The 21,041-nt window shown below is 31.9% G+C and overlaps 1 protein-coding gene across 1 annotated transcript in view; it reads right to left on the bottom strand.

The window, feature by feature from the left end:
* LOC124369478 (Down syndrome cell adhesion molecule-like protein Dscam2) overlaps positions 1 to 20,699 on the bottom strand; it is a 187,190-nt gene extending 166,491 nt beyond the window's left edge. The window contains 3 exon segments of the mRNA XM_046827490.1: positions 11,742 to 11,891; positions 16,241 to 16,405; positions 20,398 to 20,699. Coding sequence (XP_046683446.1) covers positions 11,742 to 11,891; positions 16,241 to 16,405; positions 20,398 to 20,545 — 463 coding nt within the window. The 5' untranslated portion in view covers positions 20,546 to 20,699.
* Positions 20,700 to 21,041: the final 342 nt, after the last annotated feature.

The following is a 21,041-nucleotide window of genomic DNA, read 5'->3' as shown; positions in this document are numbered from 1 at the left end:
CGTCAGGTTTGTCCAGAGTGATCAAGACTTCACCAAGAAAGCTTAAACTTGAAAATATAAGGTCTCACACATTCAATTTCTTTATCACTAAGTCCATTTTTGCCTACAAAACTTTAAAGCCATGTGTATGGGTAGGGATATAAAAAAAGGGTATAGGAGTTTCATATACCCCGGTAAATAAGTTTGCCTATAAATAAATAAATTTCTAAAGCACTAAGACCTACGAATACTCTTAGTATGTAAGCAATATACGTTTAGGTGAGTAAGTGGCTACTGAAGGGGCTTATAATTGTGTTGCCTTAACACTCAATTAAACGACAGGATGTTGGTTTTTTCAGCCATATAATAATTATTATTAACAGTTTTCTTCGAGTAGGATGAAGTATTTTTAGATTTTCTGCAGATAACAAATTTTATAATTATTATGATTAAATAACAGTTGCTTTCAGTTAGGTTCACAGTTTTTGTAATTAATGTCAAATCGTGTGAGGAAAATTACTGCCCTATCAAGCGATATAAAACCCCCACAGTACTTGTGTAATTACTTCAACCTGACCTTGGCTCGTTCCATAAATTCCTCACTGATGCAGTAATATAGCCATTACGCCACGTCTTAGCTATGCGCTATGAAGGTATGTTTATCATTTATATCTTGTACTCAGTAAAACTTTACGTTCTCACAGGCCACAGACAAATGCGTGCTATCTCATCTTATCATGCCTAGAATTCTCCGGAGCAATCTAATCACGTGACCATGCAGAATATCTTCGACCCAGAAATTATCACGATTCCACGTTTTTTACCACGTAAAATAACTTTCAAGTACATGATCATTACAAAGCATTTTGTAATTATTGCAATCTTACCAAATTCTACGTCTTCGTCCAGACACATCTTACCCACCAATCATATTACTGTAACCAGCAATACCAACCACGCAGCCTAACTGTGTCCAAGGGGTCCACGAGAGGATACTGATTGATGGAAAACAATCAATCTACTGATAAATTTTCAAAGTGCGGGAAACGTGCAAAGGGTTTCGCCGTGATAGTCCTAGCAGTGTAGTGCAAAGCTGGTTACGAGAGAAAAATGTGAATATCAATCATTTTAAAGTTTCATAAGACTAAATACTAATAGTTTACCAGTTAACTAACCAATAATGGTATCATCTCTCTTTTTATGTCATGTAATTGTTAAAATTGGTAAAAATGTCTTCTTTTATTCCATTTTGTACCTTGAAATTACAGTAAATATCTTGGAATTCAATATTTAATCACTAACATATTCTTTAATTATTTGAATACGATATATCGTCAAATTTACGATTTAAATTTTATTTCATACAATACGACATAATACTGCTATTTCTTTCTAATTGTTGTCATACTATTATTATTATTATTCCAAGCCTTTGTTTCTTTCTCAAAATTCGTTCAAAATTCTCAAAGGCGTTCTCAAAATTAAAACGAAATCTTATTAGTGCCAAATAAAATATTGATAAAATTTGTTATTGTCGAAATGTTAACAAAAATTTCTCGTTAATGTTGAATTTACCTCCAATACACCTTCCTCTTCGTGTAGCGTCTGGAATCTGACACTGTCACAGAATTGGCTCCTGGAATTTGGAGTTTTATCTATCTTCTGAATAGATAAAAATAGTCGGTGCAAGACAGCTCAAATGAACTCTTTACATCTTTTCGACATCAGAGACACCTTGACTACAAAATATAGTGTAATGTTAAAATGTATGATGTAATTCTCATACCTCATACAGGAACTGGAACTAAACTCAACATTCACATTGAATCAATCGTTCCCACCATAATGAATGTGTGAGTTTCTTGTCAGTATAAATGTATGAGGAAAAACAATTATAATTCAATTTGTATGATATTTTACACACCAGTTTCAACACACTCAGCCAATAAACATTGTAATTTTGAAAATTTGTGAAAATACGAATTTTTTAAGTAGAGGATAATATTAGTATTTACAATTAATGTTATTTTTTTGTTTTAACTTAATTTTTCAACTTGTAAGAGCTATTTAAATTAGAATTTGTATTTTGTTAAATAATCAATTAAGTAATTAATTTTATGCTATAAAATACTTTAGTTTTACTTCCTAAGTTTTTAGGGAGTTCAAGGAGTAGCTTTCCTAACTTTATGGCGAATAGCTCATTTTATATCTAATATTCTTTATCTTTTTATCTTCCACAATTATTAACTCATTTCAAATTAATCTTAAGCAAATAGTTTGTACTCTTAAGAAATATTCGTCTAATGCTCTAAGTGTCTGCATATTGTGGAAAATCTCTTTGATAAAGCAAATTACATTGTACACGTCCTTAATCTTCACGGCTCTCCTTAACACTTAACGAAGTTATTTATCTAGCGAGACACACTCCCCATATTAAAATTAAGATGTAGCCTGAGCGAGTGGAAGTCAGACTTTAATGCGGCGGGTTTTTACTTGGTAATTGTTTTACAACCTTAATACACATAACCAAGCAATGTGACTACGACAGTACAACGGATTGTGTTGGCAGTTCTTAAAAAAAGCCTAAATGCTTTTAACTATGCGTGGAAGCACATGTAAATCACGTGTTGATTATAAACTTTAATTACACTTGGTGTTTTGAATAACTATGAACAATTTGAATGTATGAGCCTACGTCGCCTGTAAGCTTATCTTTTAATGTGCAGCCCCCTCTGGGACGCTGGGCTTTGTGTGTGGGGCTAATAGTGCCTGCCGTCCCTGGGGACACGGCCTAGGCGCTATGCCATTCATGCACCATATCCATATCCCAGATTATAATCGGCACATGGACCTGCACAGTGGGGCAGATTACTATCTAGAATAAAAACACGAGGGCAAGCCGGAACCAAATACTGAAATATTCAAGCTGGTTTTTAAACGTTTCCTGGTAGTACTTGTGTATATAATATTTTAATTCCCGCTTGCAAGACATTTTAAAGCATCTTATGGTTTATAATAGTTTTATCAAAGTAGTGTAATAGTATAGTATCAATATAAAACATATAATAATATGTTTAGACGAGATGAACATAATTTTAACTGTACTTTCTAAATTTAGGATAAATAAGCATTTTAAAGAGTTTTTTAAGTTAAGTACGACAAAATGCAGTATTACTTGTCACAAAGTTGTATATAACCTGGCGGAATATCACCAATTACTACATTTTGAAGTTTATTACTAATATATTACAATAATATTTAAATTTCTTACACTAAAAATCAAGTGAAAAAGAAAGATAGCTTTATTATCTGCTAATTTTATAAAGCTTTATTTCAGGATATTTTAAAATACTCACTGTAAATTGATTTAAAACTTCGAAATACATTTATAGAGGACAAAGGAATTGCCAAGATTTAGTTTCAGCTAATAAAAACAGAAAATATTATAAGGCGTGAAAAAATGGACTTAGTTATAAACAACTTAAGGATTTCTGCTAATAACAGAATAGATCGTCATCCACACCTTTAGTATCGCTAGTTTTTTTTTTACACACTTAATCGTCAGACATGTAAATGTGTAGTCATAACTGTATCATCTGATGAGAAAATAGACTATAATATGACCCAAGTCTTTCTTTTTACTTAAAAACGTTCACTTATTATTTTGACCGACAATTTCTTCCGGAAAACAAATTATCTAACGAGTTCATTAAACGAGTTACTATTCAACGCAAATTAGCTTCGTGTTCTTATGCAATGCGAACTAGCTTTTACCTCTTAGACTTAGAGTGTATAGCAAACGACATTTAAACAATTACCTGTCGTTCACTTTCATAAACTCTTATGCATACATTTTTTACCATTCATTCTTTCACCAACGCTTTACCCTCAGACCCTGTTTATCCAGTTGCCAATTAGCTGTTTGAGCGACTTGCCATTAATCAGCCCTCCGTGGAAATCCCAATTAATAATATATAACCTGGCGTTATTATAACCAGATCACCAACTTACAAAATTAGAAAATCGGAAGCTGCTAATTTGTATTTCTACTCTACATAGTTGTTTTTGTTTTCAGTCCCATGCTGTAAATAGTTTTATCCTAAACGAGAGAGCTCTGTATTTAGAGAATAAGAACACCTTTAATGGATCTTGGGTTCACTAATATGTTCTATGGATAAGGTCATATCGAATTGTTTGTGTTCATGACTAATGGTGGCATACACGGAAAATCCAAAACATAAACATTTGGTGATAAATCAGGAAATTTCTAAACGACTGAACATATTTAATGGCACATTGTAAGAAGTTGTTTTTATACCTGCGCAGTCTAACGAGCAAATCTGTAATAACTTTAGTGTTTTTTATATATATATATATATATATATATATATATATATATATATATATATATATATATATAAAATATAAAAATATAAAAGAAAACAGTACAAACTCAAGTAAATAAACATTGAATAAACAATACAATAATAATAAATACAGATAACATGAACTAAATAATCTTTCCATATGTTGATTTCAAATTTAGACGTTTTTGGCTAAGTTATCTGATGTTGAGTCCATGTGGAATTTTGCTCTTTAAAACCAATTGGTGTGCTTGTTCTAATGTTCTGAGGTAAAATGGGTTTTGAACTTGTATGTACTTGCCAAATAGTTTGAGTAAATATGTATTTTCAAAGGTTTCATTGTGATTTTGAACATGAGTGACAACAGTTTTCTTTAAATCTTGTTGTTTATAATTGAATCGGTCATTATAAGTCCGGTCATTCTTATCCTCAAGGTATTTGTTGTTGAGCCAATATAATCTGCTGGACATTTTTTACATTGAATTTGGTAAATCACATTTTAAGATTCGCAAGACAAGGATAGGATATGCCTTGCTTGTTTTGCTACTAGTGAATTTTGAAGAATTTAGTAACATTTTACAAATCAAACGTCTTGTTTATTACATGGATGTGATCCTTTTTGTTTTCGCATTGATTTTTCATTGGTGTTTGTCATGGTAATTTATGTTTGACCAATAAATCTTTATTAATTTTGTGAAGCCCTGGATGGTATTGAACTATTAATTTTGGATAACTTTTATCAAATTTAGAATGTAGTGTTTTCTTCTTTACAATAAGTTTATCTTTGAGTAATTTTCTTGGATAACCCGTCTTAAGAATGCATTCATTATATCGTCAATGCATTTTTTCCAAGTCAGTTGTGTTACTGCATAATTTTTGAGATCTGCAAGCTAAATTTATTGCTATATATTCCTCTTGATATGGACTGGATGACAGCTGTGGTAGTTTATTCGTTTGTTTTACTTTTATTTTGCTTTTTAAATGTCAATTTTTAATCAATACGCCCATATATAAAAATTTTGTTGATGTTGAAGACGTTTCAAATGTGAATTTTAATTTGCTAAAATTGTTTAAATGTTCCAAAAGGTTTGTTAAATTATGCTTTCCATGTGTCCAAATAAAAAAATGTCATCAATCTGATTCAATGATTTGTGCTTTCAAGAAATATCCATCAGTACACTTACATGTTTATTTAAAAAGATGATTAGAGATTTTAAAATTGTATAATAATACTATTTGTCACTTTAGGATAAAAGTATTTTATTATTACTAAAGTAACTCATTTTATTAATATCATTTATGATATGTAGTCTGATATGTATTCTCTTTGAACTTTTTGTGGCATTACAAAAAGCAGTTTCGTTATAAACACCTGTTGAATTTTTAATAGTTGTTATTGATTGTTGACCAGAAAAGTGAATGAATATTATGTCCCAAATGACAATCAGAGGGACTCAGGTCAGAATTTGCATGTTATGTTATCTATTGCTTATCTGTAAGTATTAATGTCTCTCTATTTAACTCTGTAATGAGGTTGTTCTTCTTCTTGTGACTTCTTGAAAGTGACCTACCCAGGCAGGTCGATCGGTCGACAAGGTCCCATTCTGTGGCCTCCCAGGTCCCCTGACTTAAATCCGCTGGGTTTTTACTACTGGAATTATGTAAAAGAGAAAGTGTTCGCTGAACGCGTTCGTAATATTGATAAACTACGGCAATGTATTCACCAAGCTGCTCGAGAATGCAATGCTTCCCGAATTGCACGAAAAGTCCAGCGATCCTTTTTTAGAAGCTGCTATGCTTGTATACAAACTGTCGGACGACAGTTTGAACACTTGTAATAAGGTCAGTTTTAGGCTAAACCACTGGATAAAATCAGCAATCATACGTCTAATACCCCAATATTACCTCTTAACATTTTGAAGTGTTGATTTTAGAATAAAAATTTGAGTTTTAAGCTTCCAATTGTATTACTTTTTAGCTTCCAGCTAAGAAATATATTACAACCTAACCTTAAAAATCCCACTAAGACTGATAGTTTTAATAGCAATTTTTGTCACATTCAGAATTAATGAAACGTTAAATTTAGCTTTGAGTTCTCAAATATTTGTATAGATCAGTTTAAATATATATTTTTTGTATTCATTACTAATAGTGGAATTCACAAAAAAGAACAGTTAATGAAAATTTGTATTATTAGGAAGTTTTAGAAATCACTGTACATATTTTAAAGACACGTTGTTCATCGTATTTTAACGGTGGTTAAAATACGATAATGGTTGATACCTTCGCAGCATAACCTCGTGAATCTGTGATACCTATAATGATGTCTATATATAAACGAAATTCATTAACCGACTCATCTCTAAAACCCAAGAACATCATAATTTCATGAAACATTCGTCTTAAATCTTAGATGCTCACAAGAGAAATACGAAACTACGCAACTAAAGTTATCGTCGCATTTGTGTTTTTTATTACATTGGGAGGTACGAATACTTTCAGCTAGTACAATATAATTTTTAAATGAAAATAATAGATTTTAATTACCAAATTAATATTTATGTGATACTTGATTGAGTTTCAACTACCCCACCCCAAACCATTTATCTGTAGTCGAAAATATCAATATAGCATAGGCTCGATAAGTCTTTCTAAGTTACGAAAGTCATAAACGGCAGAATTATAACAAACAGGTGTAAAATTTATCTATTCTGAAAGTTCAACACCCGTCATGGGTTGCAGCTTTTTTTCTTGAGGCGTTGATTTAATTTATAAAGCGTATAAAATTGATGTATGAATGTGTGATTTAAAATTTATTTCTAGGAAATGTTGAACACATAATTCAAACTCAAGGAAAAGGTTGAAATTTAACTTATCATTGCCTTAGTAAAGCAAAAATTGTATTATATTAATTAAAAAAAACTCTCCTATAATATAAGTTTTTATTTTTGTGAGGCCTTTCGTACTCAATGAGAACATCTTCGGATCTACACAACTGATTGTTTCCTGCGTATAGCAGATATTGAAACAGGTGATCTCTGATCAAATGGTCACTCATATGGTTTAGAACCTAGGTTCTTTCCGATGAATTTTCCTTATTTAATATACAATTAGATTATCTTTGAGGTTTTATGATGACATCATCACTCTTTGACTGCATCACATCCCACTCTCTCCCTACCATCTTCACAACACAGTGCCATCTGCATGCGTGAGTGAGTGATGAATTAATGCAGTATGAAATATTGGACTCAGAACTTCTGGTAAAATGATTTTGTTTTAAGATTTCGCGTCTATTTAATATTATAACTCTCGGTGACTTATTGACTTACTTTGGTTCCGATCTCACCTTAGTAATGTTAGATACTATCGTAACTGTAATTATTATGGGTCATCGTAATTTAGAATAATACAAAGTTTTATTTTTCTTATCTATACATTAGTTGGTTTATAGGCATTATGGTAACAACGTTAAAGACTATGTAGAATAAAACGAGAATAGTTGTAAATATTCGGGTATCTTGGTAAATTACTACTATGACAAACCCGGGATCCGCAGTAAAACAAATTAAATTTTTAAGTATATATAACACTAGCAATTTTATATTTTCCACAAAGTTATTTTATTCATATTCATTTTATTTAATACCATAACATTCCATGATTGCAATTCCCCACTCAATCCCCAAAACACCAATAGATATCACTATCCCTTCTGCTATCTTCTGATTGAACTTCACCACACAACACATGCCTGCATAGGCATGATGTTACCTCACAGATAGTACTAATCCTTTCCTGTACTATTAGTCTGTTCTGACAACCAGCAAGAATCATAGGGCTTAATGTTGACGTTTCTAAAACCTAATTTGTGGTAAATTTTAAATCACCATAGTAAACTTTTATTTTAATCTAATCATTAATATAAACATATTTTTTATTTTGTATGTAACTTAATGCTATGTATAGTTTACCAATTCCGACACAACAATCAAGATACATAAGCATTACTGAAGAAACATAACAGCAATTGAATCTTGACATTATTTCAAGAAAGATATCTTCATTTTCTCCCGGTTCGAAAAAGTCAAGAAGACCCAGGAAATCGTTTCTCTTACATTTACCTTGCAAGAAGGTGCGTTTATTCCGTAGTGACTACTTCTTTTTTTACACAACATTTTAAAATCGGCTTAGACCTCAAAGTCCAAGCAATCAAGATGCTTGAATCAATCACTTAATTCTTTATAAGATAACATAGATGGTACAAACTCCGGTACCAATTACAGATTTCAGATCGGTGATATCTGCTAACGGTTTGTGCAAACGAACTATGTTACCGTACGCGGCAATGACAGTAAAACATTAGTCACACTATCACTGGTTTAATACCTGATAATACATGTAAAGCATTTCTTAATCCCCATGGACCCTTTATGCTACCGTCTCATTCTGAATGCTTTCTGACGGATGGATTTCCACTTCAGTAGAAAAATACAATTACCTAAAGGTTTTGTTGTATATTCCCTGAATTATAAACAGAAAATGGAAATAGTGGAAAGAGGGATGGCAATAATATGATTTAAAATTAATGACAGAAAGGATGCTTGTAACTTTTACAAACAATACAAGTCCTTTTAACATAGCCCACTTCCGCACGTAAGGAGATAGCTGGCTCCGTAAAAGCCACCTTAGCTCTAGTGGTCACAATTTTCCACTAAACAAATTTTACATGATTTGTCTAATGCGATCTCTAACGGCGATTTCTCTAAGTACTAGAGATGTGAGATAATGAGTTCTGAAGCGGTAAAGCTCCACACTAAATAATTGTGTGGTTAGCCTCGCCTTCTTCCAAGTGGACGTGACTAAGATATAGTGACCGCAATCCCTCATCACGGAGGTTTTAGCATGAAATCTTGACAGGAAGTGGCTCTTAACTGCATTTTTACCTATCCTCAACCCTGCCCCTCTTCAAGTAAAAGTTCTTCTAGGTCTAACTTCAATGAGAATGTTCTTCAAGTTCTTGTCCTAAGCGAACAAAAAAAGTTATTCTAAAGCAAAGAATACGTTTCTCAACCCTTTCGGAACAAGAAACAGAAGTAAATACAGCGCATAATAATAAATATAAACTTTGAAATCTGCCCAAAATTAAACCAGGGATTGTGAAAGCCCGATAGGGGACGCCGAGGCTACCACCACCGTGCAAAGAGCCTAGAAAACAGTCAATGGCCATACCTTTCAGAGGTCGCAGCCCCAACTGAACTTTCTCACCATTACATTGGCAAATCTGCAATAATGATCAATAACTAAGAGTCAGAAAATCCGTCCATCTCTGACAAGTTTGGAAGTTGGAGAAGTCAGTGTCAGTATCGTTTGAATCTGCCTGCACTCTATCCTTATATTTTCTATTTTTATCCTTACTCATTTATGTTGCTAGCAATTTAGAAAACGAATCAATGTAAAATTTAATATTTAATGGCATTTTATTAATAATACCTGAGACCATAGACGTGTTTTGCATTGAATGTATATACAAAAGAGCCGTGGAGCTGGAGAGCAAAAATGTATTACAGGGAGAACCCAAGAAGAAACTCGTTTGGAGTGGAATTTTAAAATCAAGTAAGGTTAGTGAGAAGTTAAAAACCTATTTTAAACACGCCCTTCAAGATTTCTTCCAAATTGTATTAACTTTCACTGAGTTCCTAAGATGTCAGTAGGTCTTAATCTTAAGGATAAGAGAAGGAACCCGATTTTTTGTACCTACTACCGTAATGAAAAATTACATCTGATTTATGAAAGCTTTTTAGAGATCTCGTGATTAATATTAATAAATGCATTTATGTTTTATTTATGTCAATATCAACACGTTGATTTTCACACACCGACCGCTAGCACCCATTGACAAAAAATTTAGTTTCCTTTCACATAAGAACGAGTTATCCAAGAGGAGGAAGTAAGTTTATTAAGATATGTTTTAAATAGACACTTTTTCATGTCCTAACACGAAATAAAAAGAAGTATAAATGTAGCTGATGAAAATCTCAATTTATAAAACTATGATAAACTATAGAAAATTTAAAAAATCATAGAATACCTCCTCCCCCTCCCAAAAAATGAATAAAAATAAAATATTATTTAATACAAATTTAACAAATACTCACACATTTAAAAAACATATCAGGGGTTGAATGTATTTAAGATTATTTACATTAATTGTTCACAGTTATCTTTTCCAACCTCTATATATTTGTCGTTATATCACATTTTTATTACATATATACACTATAATTGTGTTTGATTACAAAACTTCAACTAGCTGAACTGTATTATTTTATTAAGGATAAAAACGTTATATAAACGTTATTAATAATTTCGTAATGCACAGTAATTACGATTCAAAATGTTTTCTGAAATTACAGACTCATTATTTTTTGAAACCATATGTAACTATATAACAGAGTATTAATCGTACAAAACTATTTATTTTTGTGAAAGCAAAACCCGAATTTTTAGCACCCTTTGGCATTGTTTTATTAGAAATGAACATTTTTAAGGTTTTAAGAAATTATTATGTTTTATTTGAGTTGTATGTTGATTTATATTTGTTATTTGTTAATGTTCTTACGTAACTAGTAAACTCTATTTTCTGCATGTTTGTTCTTGATAGTTTTTCCAAACGCTTCTAAGCTATAAGTTTGAACCCCTATAAGTTTGTGTGGGTTTGTTGGTTAAGGTTCAGCAATATTTAGAAAAACTAATTAAATTGAACGCCATTGTGAATTGTTAAATTTTTGTATATTAATGTGCAGTCACATATGAATAAAGTGAAATTGAATGGGATTTTAAACATTTTGTATTAGGAATGTAAATACTTCAGTATTTCTTACTACTGAGATTTCCCTATTCGATAGCGGGGGACGTAGGTTGAACTCTAGACCTTCATATAAATGTTTTTGGTTCGTTAAACAGCCTAGTTGAGATCAGTACATTGAAAAATTCATTATCTTTAAAAACTCGTAATAATAGTGATAAATAACAATTTATGAAATCCCAAGACAAAAGTTCTAGAACATTAATTAATTTTTAAAATGGTTAAAAAATTGTAATTCAAATTTTAAACAACACTAAATGTATTTATTTACTTTCTTCAACTCATCACATAATAGCTATGCGTAAATAAAATTTCTAATAACGTTGCATGTTTTTATCCTTTATAAAATAATGTAGCTCGGGCAGATGAGGTTGTAGTGTACATATAGGAGTGGGAAAAACCTACTGTGGTACATTTCGTACAGTTGGTGTGCCAGATTATTAAGGTTGCATTGTAACATTACATTATTTTCCGATACCAAACTAGATTGGAAGAGTCATCATGTTTTAACATAAATATGAGATACATACCGGTAACGGAAAACCTTGCACGCCCCATGCTAAGAAGTGGCGTAGCGGTGAGACGATTCATGGCACGACACTGATAACTGCGGTATTTGTCGGTCTCATCTACTCTCTGGATGAGTAACTCTCCAGTCGGCAACATGTGGTATTTGCCGTCTGAAACATATATTAAGTGTTATAAACTGTATAACATGAATGTTATACAGTTTGTTATACAATGAACTTAAAACTCTATGTTGTATGACTTCCATAATAGAGAGGATAAAAACTTAACAAACTAAACCTGCACCAGGCGAATAAAACAGCACCGAATTTCAAGACAATTGGCTGAACATTAGCGAAGCTAATCATTTAAGGGTCTTTAAATTTAGTTTTTCTGTTTATCCACATGACTATTGAGAACGAGGTGAGATATCGACATAGAATTACACATTAAGCTTCACTTCCATATAAGAAACATCGAGTTCGAAGATGGTGCATGTCACTTCATGAAATTTGGCTAAGCGTTGGTGAACATTTTTTGTCTAATGGGCGACCTTGATGGTAAAAAAACAATCGCAGAATAAATAAAAATGTTGACAAATTAATGATTGAATTTTTAATTTGGGATTATTTGAATGAATACCATTTGTAAAATCATATAAATTTTAAAATGTCATATATTTAAACTAGTAATCCCAACATACTAACGTAACTAACTACTGGCAATTTGAAGTCAAAAGTATTTTGAACTATCATGTTTTGTCGATAGTAAACAACAGTCATTGTCTTATATATTTCACCATTTTTGAAGTTTTAATTTTAATTTTACTATTGAGTTTCTAGTTATTATTACCTGGAAGATCAATATTGATCTAAACTAAGTTAAAATGGATACTTACGAAATAGAGCTTACTTGTAGCAGATTTAGATAATTTTGTCTTAGCATACACAACAGCAATTAGAGACATAGCATTAATTCGTTAATATGTTTATATTTGAAAGTTTAAACAAATGTTTCTTGGTATCCAGAATAAATTAAAATTAATAAATAAAACCATTGTATATCTAGATTTGTAAACTTTACTCAACGCACCAATAAAATAAACAATATCAGAGAAGTAGTTTTTATGAAAAAATAAACTTCCTAATATACGTGTTTCCTTTTGAGAGGGATTTTTATCCTTTGTTCTGTGTCTCTCTATTGTGTTCATGTTGAAATAGTACAAGAGTAAAGCGGCTCAAGTACATGTATTGATGCATAATAACCCACAATATCACTTAAACTCGATAATATGCTGAGCCGGTAAAGCAAACAATAAGGAAAACCTTAAAAGCATTTCCATTGTTCGGCACAAATATTTCAATAATGTGCGTGAGCGGAGAGGGTGATGCAGGGTTTAAAATTTGTTAAAAGGCAGTAAGCACACAGCTGGCTGAGCTTGTTGATAATACCTTGTTCAAAATATATTTTATTCATGAGGTATTGGAAAAATGCATTACATCCATGTTTAAAACATCTCTTTACTAATATTGGTATGACAAGAGATATTTGTATGATATAAATAGATAGCAGGATTGTTACATTCACGTAAATTGTCGTAATGATGTGTTACATTTTAAATCTCTCACCGTCAAATATAAAAATCAAAGAAAGGATTTGTATTATTCCTTTTGTTATTTACGGATAACTATTCCGTCTATATTTTTATATACAGGAATATTTTTGTACAAAAGAATGTCAATTATTATAATACAAGTTATATTTGAAATAAATATAATTAATATTATAAAAATGGATTACCATAAATGATGTACAATTATACTTAAAAATTATTAATTTAAATTTATTAAGAATATTCAAGACCTCCTTAACCATTTCTGAAGGCTTCAATGTTACTTCATTATATGTTACTTATACTAAAAGTTGTAATGGGGACTATTTTATAAAATATAACTTTTTGAATAAAAAACAATTTACAGATAATCAACGAAACGAGATAGGACATATTTCCTTATGAACATTTTCCTTGTTTAAGGGTCTACTATAATTTCCTTAAGATTTACTAACCTCTCTGGAAACCTAATTTCAAGAAATTAGTCACTCTACTAGGAGAAAACAGGCTGTATTGACGAAAATTAGCATTTAAAATGCAGAATGTTAACAACTGACAAGGAGTATTTTTTTTAAATTCTGAATACCCAAAATAAGTAAGCTGAATTCAGAAAGCTATAAATCGTATGTTATGAGCAGAGTTTCATTGATCCTTCTTTTACGACTCAAGTCCTCTTCAAAAACATTTATATTCAAGGAAATTATACCGATCACTCCTTTTTATCTCTCACGATCCAACTATTTTCAGGCTTTTTGGTGAGTGTAATGATAAAAATAATATGGATTGTTATTGAAATTTAAATGAAAATATATACAAACCTTAGTTTAAACAACCACCAATAAAATTAGTGTAAATACACATATGTGTTTTTTTACTAGACACACTCGTGTCATTCTACTTGCTTTCCAATTGTCCAGGGACTACATCAAGGCCCTGACCTCCACCCGAACCGAGTGTTCTTATCAATGGCTCTGATGTTTGCTGGAAGACCATTCCACTACTGAGAGGCAGAAACATAATGGGTTTACTAAAAGTAGTGATCGTTAAATCGGAATAGGTTTATAAAAACGTACCCCTATTTGTACTCCGTTTACTGCTTCGTTCCTAGTATAGAATGCGTTTATTATACCTATAATTTATTTAAAAGATTTAATTTTTTCCTCAAAAACGACCCCTATAATCTCGCAAATAAAAAGGAGTTTTGGAATGCTACGTTGATATTAAGAGTTTTAATTTTGAATGTGAATAAACTTTCGTTCAACGCATAATTTAAATACATTTTACGAATTCTTGTAAAGCAACAAATATAAATATAACGGTAAAACACAAAATAAATTATAAAACTCATTTTTAGTTGAGATTTTACCACTGTGCACAAATTTTAACTCGTTTTCCTGTAAAGTGTATACTATTTTAATATAAATTAATTCGATAATCTTTACAAAGTGATTTTAATTAATTTAAATGTTAAACACAGTGATGAGATGCTATGAGAAAGTTATGGGTAGTAGGGGATGATGACGAGTGGCGGGGTGCGGTGTTTTGATTAGAATAGTACTTGGCAGTGATGCTTTGTGTGCGGAGGTACATAAGAGCGAGTCACTCCCTCGACTCAACCTGTTTTCTTTACCTACTTATGACAAGTTTGAATAAATGAGCAGCATTTAATGAGAGCGTTCTACGCTCTCTGGCTCTAAAATAGATTCATGCTTTTTAATGAGGAATGTTCAGCTTGGTAGAGGAGTGTAGATATTAGAAGACATTAGAATTTTACCATCAAAGGAAGCAATTAGGTTTAGAAATAGAACTGAGTCTGAACAGAATTTATACATAAGTCAAGCTGGCTTTGGGAAATGACGAAGCATGTACCATCTACGTTAAATACGTCACAAAACATTTTTGATTTGCAAGCGGCAGTTAATTGTATATGGTGAGCTTAACTCATAGTACATCACACAAAATAATGTGGATTTGTATGGTGTACTGTGAGTTAAAATAAATTACGTTGTTTAAACTCAAAGGCACATATTCACTAAATACACTGTGTATTCTACTAGAAAATGTCATGGATATTCATAAGAGGTTAAAACATTTATTATAACCAGAACTTGTATCCATTTTCGAAGTTGAAGAGTTTAAATAGCCTAGTTGGTGTTAATTTTTAGTTTTAAATCCGGCAGCGGCATCATCGCTTATAGATATTGCCTATGCACGATGTCCCTCTACTGGTGGGACAGATACTGAAATTAAAGCAATTTGATTTTTTAATGTATGCATTCCTCGTAGGTTTAAATTCAGATATAACATTTTAAATATATGCAAATGAATTATTTAAGAAATTGTAATGATAAAAAAAACATACCTTATTCCCTAATTACTTTTATTTTTTTAGATGTCTGAACTTTATTTACAATAGACGCCCTTCAATCGGCTATCTCAGGACCAGGAGGTATGTCGAATAGTGTTTAACCTGTTAAACCGGGAGATAGGCTACTTACCTTGAAACTCGTTATAGATGACGGCCATAGACTACTAAAGTAAGCCTCGAGCTAGTTAGAGGATCCGTAAGAGTCATAAAGAGCAAGGTCGGGAATCTACGTAGTCCGTATTATGATCAACAAGGCTGGTTGCTGATTAATTTGAATTATTAAGAAATAGCATGTTGAAAGAAAGTGATTTCTGCAAGAGTGACCAATTCATTCTTGTCAATTAATATTGTGCTTAATTTTATACCTTTCAAGTATGAGTCCATATTTATTAAACATGGAAGTACATAATATGTTTGAAAATCTTGTCTAGAATTTAGAACACAGGATTAATCACTTACAGCTCAATTAACATTTTGACAGAGGTGATAAGTCAACACGAAATAGTAGTATATAAATATCATATTAATTGTTATATTCTTACCTCCTTTAATGGACGGATAGATGTTAAAAGAGGAATCTTGGAGCCAAGACGTGACTGTGATGTGGTCTTTAACAAAATTAGGAATGGAACACTTCAGTAGAGCTGTGTTTCCCCGTATCACGGACTTGCTGTATTGTACACTCAACTCGTAGTATTGTAGCACCACTGGAAAAAAGAATATTTGTTTTCATGTAGGAAATTAAACTATTTTTAAACTCATACACGTGAAGAAAACGGCAATAAACACTTTATCTTTTCTCAGGGAGTAGTGGTTATTTACGCTAAAAGGTTTAGCTTATATTAATTAAAATCTTGCCCATTACGACATATCGTTCTCATATTAAAATTGAGGTTAATTTACAATAAGTAAACATAATAAATCTTTTAAGTTGTGTATAAAATTGAAATATATTGACGATCTTCTTTAGAGAACCAGTAATGGTCAGGAAGTATGTTCCAGGCACGATAAAACGTACAGTCACATAGCTGTGTCATAAAATTATTCCTAAACATGTAAGGGAAGTGCGATTATTAAATTCCACGTTTTATATACTGCAGACAAGTTTAAATTATACTGTAAATTAAAATTTTATGCCGAATCTTGAATCTTATAAATTGTTTGGTTACTGAAATAACATACTTATGTAATTATAATGGTATGTTAAAAAGATAAATATAGTAAAATTGAATTTTAGCAACTTTCAACACAAGCCAGATGAACGCAACCTTACGTTTGGTTGTAAGTAATAATGTTCTTGGTATTAATAGGACGTTTAATCCTAATTTAATTATTGATTTGTATGTTAAACTGTAGTGTGTGCTTTCTCATTAACCAAGATATTATGAATACAAAGGCTGTCTACAAATTACTTTATAAAACTTCACTATTTTATTTGTCAGGTCATAATAAGTAAGACATGTCTTATAAAGTATAATCTTATCTTTATTAGTTAATTTTTGTCTTTTTGTTTGTGATTTTAGGGGAAAATACATTTAAAAAATACAAACAAAAGTTGATAGAGTTAGTTGTTGACACCATGTATAAAATAATAATAATAATAATAATATGTATATACAGTAATAAATGCAAGTAAGATGATCTGATATTAAGATATATTTCTGATGCTTTTAATAGCGAGCAATAATCTGACATACGTACATATATTAATATTATACTAGACATTTAAAAAATTTTTTCTCGACAAAAACTACTGATTTGTGGTCATCTCACCCGCCATTGATGAGCTTAAAATTTATAAAGCAACTGTAAATTGAAAATAGATAAAATAAAGAACTACTATTTTATTTATAGTTTCCATACAAGGCGGTACCATTGACGTCCTGTAATATCAATGGGTACCTCGCCATTACAGTAGATATTTTTCATAATGCCGTGAGAATGATTGGTGAATTAACGCTGGAAGAATGACAATAGGGCAGGAAGAAGATATTTACTGGAAGAGTGGCAGAGGAGATATAAATAAAGTGCGAAAGGAACAGGGAGATTTATCAACCTGCATCCCAGATGTTTGAGAGAGGAAGAAGATTCATTGGAAACTGACCATTATATGACGCAATTTGTCAAGAGACACGGAAACCTTAAGGGTGCGCCTATCCTGACCGTTTTACCTTATGTTAATAACAAGTATGAAACATATTACTCAATATATCCTTGACCACCTGATGAATAATTAATATTATTTAAATGCATTAAAACTGAATACTGGCAATGCATTTAAATACAAACCGTATGGTTTTTAAGATATACATTTACCTAATATATTGTGTAAGGTTTTAACACTGAGAAGTAAGTTTCGCTTTCTCTACAAAAAATACTATCATGATGTTTGGTCATAAAACTAACCACCTACATATTTTAAATAATATCACGTAAAATGGTGTCATAATATGTCCCTACTATTTCTGAGTCTGTAAATATATTCCAGAAAAGAGATGTATCCCAAATATATTTGAAGTCATTTTGAGTAATTTGCTTCTCCAACTTACCACTCAATCTTGCTATAACTCTCAGAGACTTGTCATCGGCCACTCTAACACGAATGTCAAGATGATCTCTAAAGAATTCGTTATTGGCAAAGCCCTTATCCATTTACCACATTTGGTTGCATCGGGTTCGGGGCTCACCATTGCCAACACTCATCATCTACCATCAGATAGCCGAACTCATCTACAAGTATCTTGAGATTATTGTGCGTATAACAGGGAATTTCTTTTTCTTTAAATCCACTAACCTAGCGCAGTATTAATCTTCTATACGTAAAATAATGACGATGTTATTGTAAGTTTTTAAAATTGACGTTTTAACATTAAATTTGCAATTTTTAAAAGTATGTTTCGTCTTATAAAATACACCTAGGCTATTTTCTTTTAATTTTAAGATATAAAAACTGTAATGTATTTCTTATGACAACAGGGCTTGATTTATAGAGCAACGACAAATCTAACGATTCAGGGGGGTTTTTGATGATAACTATGTGATTTAAGTTATCTACGACATATATATTTTAGTTAATAAATCATATTAGCCAATATTAGCCTAATTGCAGGTACTATTTTTCAGATAACATTTTACATGTACACATACATACACATTAGTGACAGTACAGGCATATGACCATAATGAACCTACTAAAACTAAAAATATCATAAAACAAAGAATGGGATAGCAATTAATAATAACCCTCTAAAACATAGCACCATGAGTAACGTTTGATTAAAAGGTATTATATTTTAAAAAGTGCAAAATATTTGGAAATTTCACTATTACACTATTGTGTGGAAGAAATAAGAATACTGAGACGAAGGTGATTATAAATTTGATAGGACAAACATTTTGCGCTCCTAGAAGATCGTTGAGATCTTTTTCCACACAGTTTAGAAAGACGTAGATTTCGATTATCCTTCCACCTTCACATGGAAAGATTGTAATGGAGAATTACTCAGGAGTAATTTTTGCACATGCCATACGAATTGGTTTTTGGGTAAGCTTTTAAAATCCAGACTTATACGAGTATGCACTAAAATTCTCCCATGACAACCAAGTTGTGGATATGTTCTAGAATTTACATAACTTTTTTAAAGTAAAAGAAAATTATTTATAATTACTTGTTATACCAGTTTTTTTACATTAATTTGTTTTACAGTATTCTGTAGACTTTTAGAGTGAACCTACCGCCATGTTGGCACATTCCATACTCAAAGCCGTCTATTCCTGTAAGTTTCTTGGAATATACTTGGATTGAAGATTGAAAAGGATCACATTTTCTTTCTCCTAATTGTCCTCAGCCATTTATGTGTTGCAACATTTAGCTAAATTAGATACAAGTCAGATACTGATTGGGTGTATGATGGATTGATGTATTTCACTGAAACCTGTACACAGTGTTTTTGTGAGGGGTTTGACAAAACAGCAATTTTCTGAGAGCAACCAGACTCAAAAACAGACACATGACACATATGAGATTATAGACAGAAATAGTTCTCGAACTTGGAGGCACATAGTAATGTTATGATATTAGAGGCAGAAATTCTCATACCTCCTGAAGTCAGTCTGCTCCTTCCTAGGCAGGAAGTCCATCTCAACCGTCTGCCAGATTTCTTTGAAAAATGCACCAACGTCCAAGTCATAAACTTTTTTTGCTTCCTTCAAGTATACTTTTGACGAGTGTTTTGCATTTGAAAGAATCCACCAATTTTTAGGAAATTAATATGTGCTCTCCAATGCAAGGAATTTCTGCCTCTAATCTCTTTTGTGTGGATGTCCTGACCTCTGTTCAAGGAGCATTTAAACATCTATCTCCAACATTTTTTCAAGATTACAGACTTGGCAGAGTCAGCAATTGAATTTTTTGAGATCTGAACTACACGACAGTTTAAAAATTTGCTTTGGCGATTTTAAGTCTGTTTTTTTTTAGTTTGGTTGCTCTCAGAAAATTTCCGTTTTGTCAAACCCTCACAATATCACTGATTGATAAGGTATATTGAATGTATATTTTATGTTTCGTAGTGGTTTACAGGTGTTTTAGTGTAGATTGCATTTCTGAATATTTTCCACCACCTGAGTATTACCCAACAATGCAGGTTATTAGTTCAAATAAACTATTTGATTAATTGAATGATTTATGACAGCAACTGACCTGCCTTCACCCGGACATCTCTACTGAGGATTCGGCCTACGGTGTTGGTAGCGGCGCAGCGGTATGTGGCTGCATGGACGTCGTGGCGGTATCCGCTAGGGTGGAATGGATAGAATAGAAGCGATCCGTTGTTGAGCAGCTCCACCATTTGAGGGATGGAGACAATGGGCTTCCCGTCACTGGACACCCAGGTAATAGTTGGGGGCGGGGTACCGGACGCCGAACAATCGATAATCGTTCCCGTCTCGTTAGCAAAATCCACTCTTGAGGGTGGTTCCTTTACGAAGAATGGACCGATGTAAGAGGCGTAACCTGTAACAGAAAAGTCACAACATAAAAACACAATAATAAAATACGAAGTCTTACTACAAAAATTGTGTTTGCCTATCCTCAGCACCTTTATTACGTGAGAAACAATTGTGATTTACTGTTGTCACCTCGCTAGAGAGATCACGTGAATAAACATGGAAAAGTTATAATTTTGAATATGGTACGATTAAGAATGTTTTTCTATATTGTAGATGTAATCAGTATAAGTTTTGAGAGTAAATTAAATATAAACTTCTGTAGTATATTAAATTGCAGTCATTAAAAATTTGTCAATGTTGCATAAATTCTCTTGCAATGTTCTGTAATCATGTAAG

Source organism: Homalodisca vitripennis, chromosome X (assembly GCF_021130785.1).
Source record: "Homalodisca vitripennis isolate AUS2020 chromosome X, UT_GWSS_2.1, whole genome shotgun sequence".
In the NCBI taxonomy this organism is placed as follows: Eukaryota; Metazoa; Arthropoda; class Insecta; order Hemiptera; family Cicadellidae; genus Homalodisca; species Homalodisca vitripennis.
This window is presented reverse-complemented; position numbering and strand designations above follow the sequence as displayed.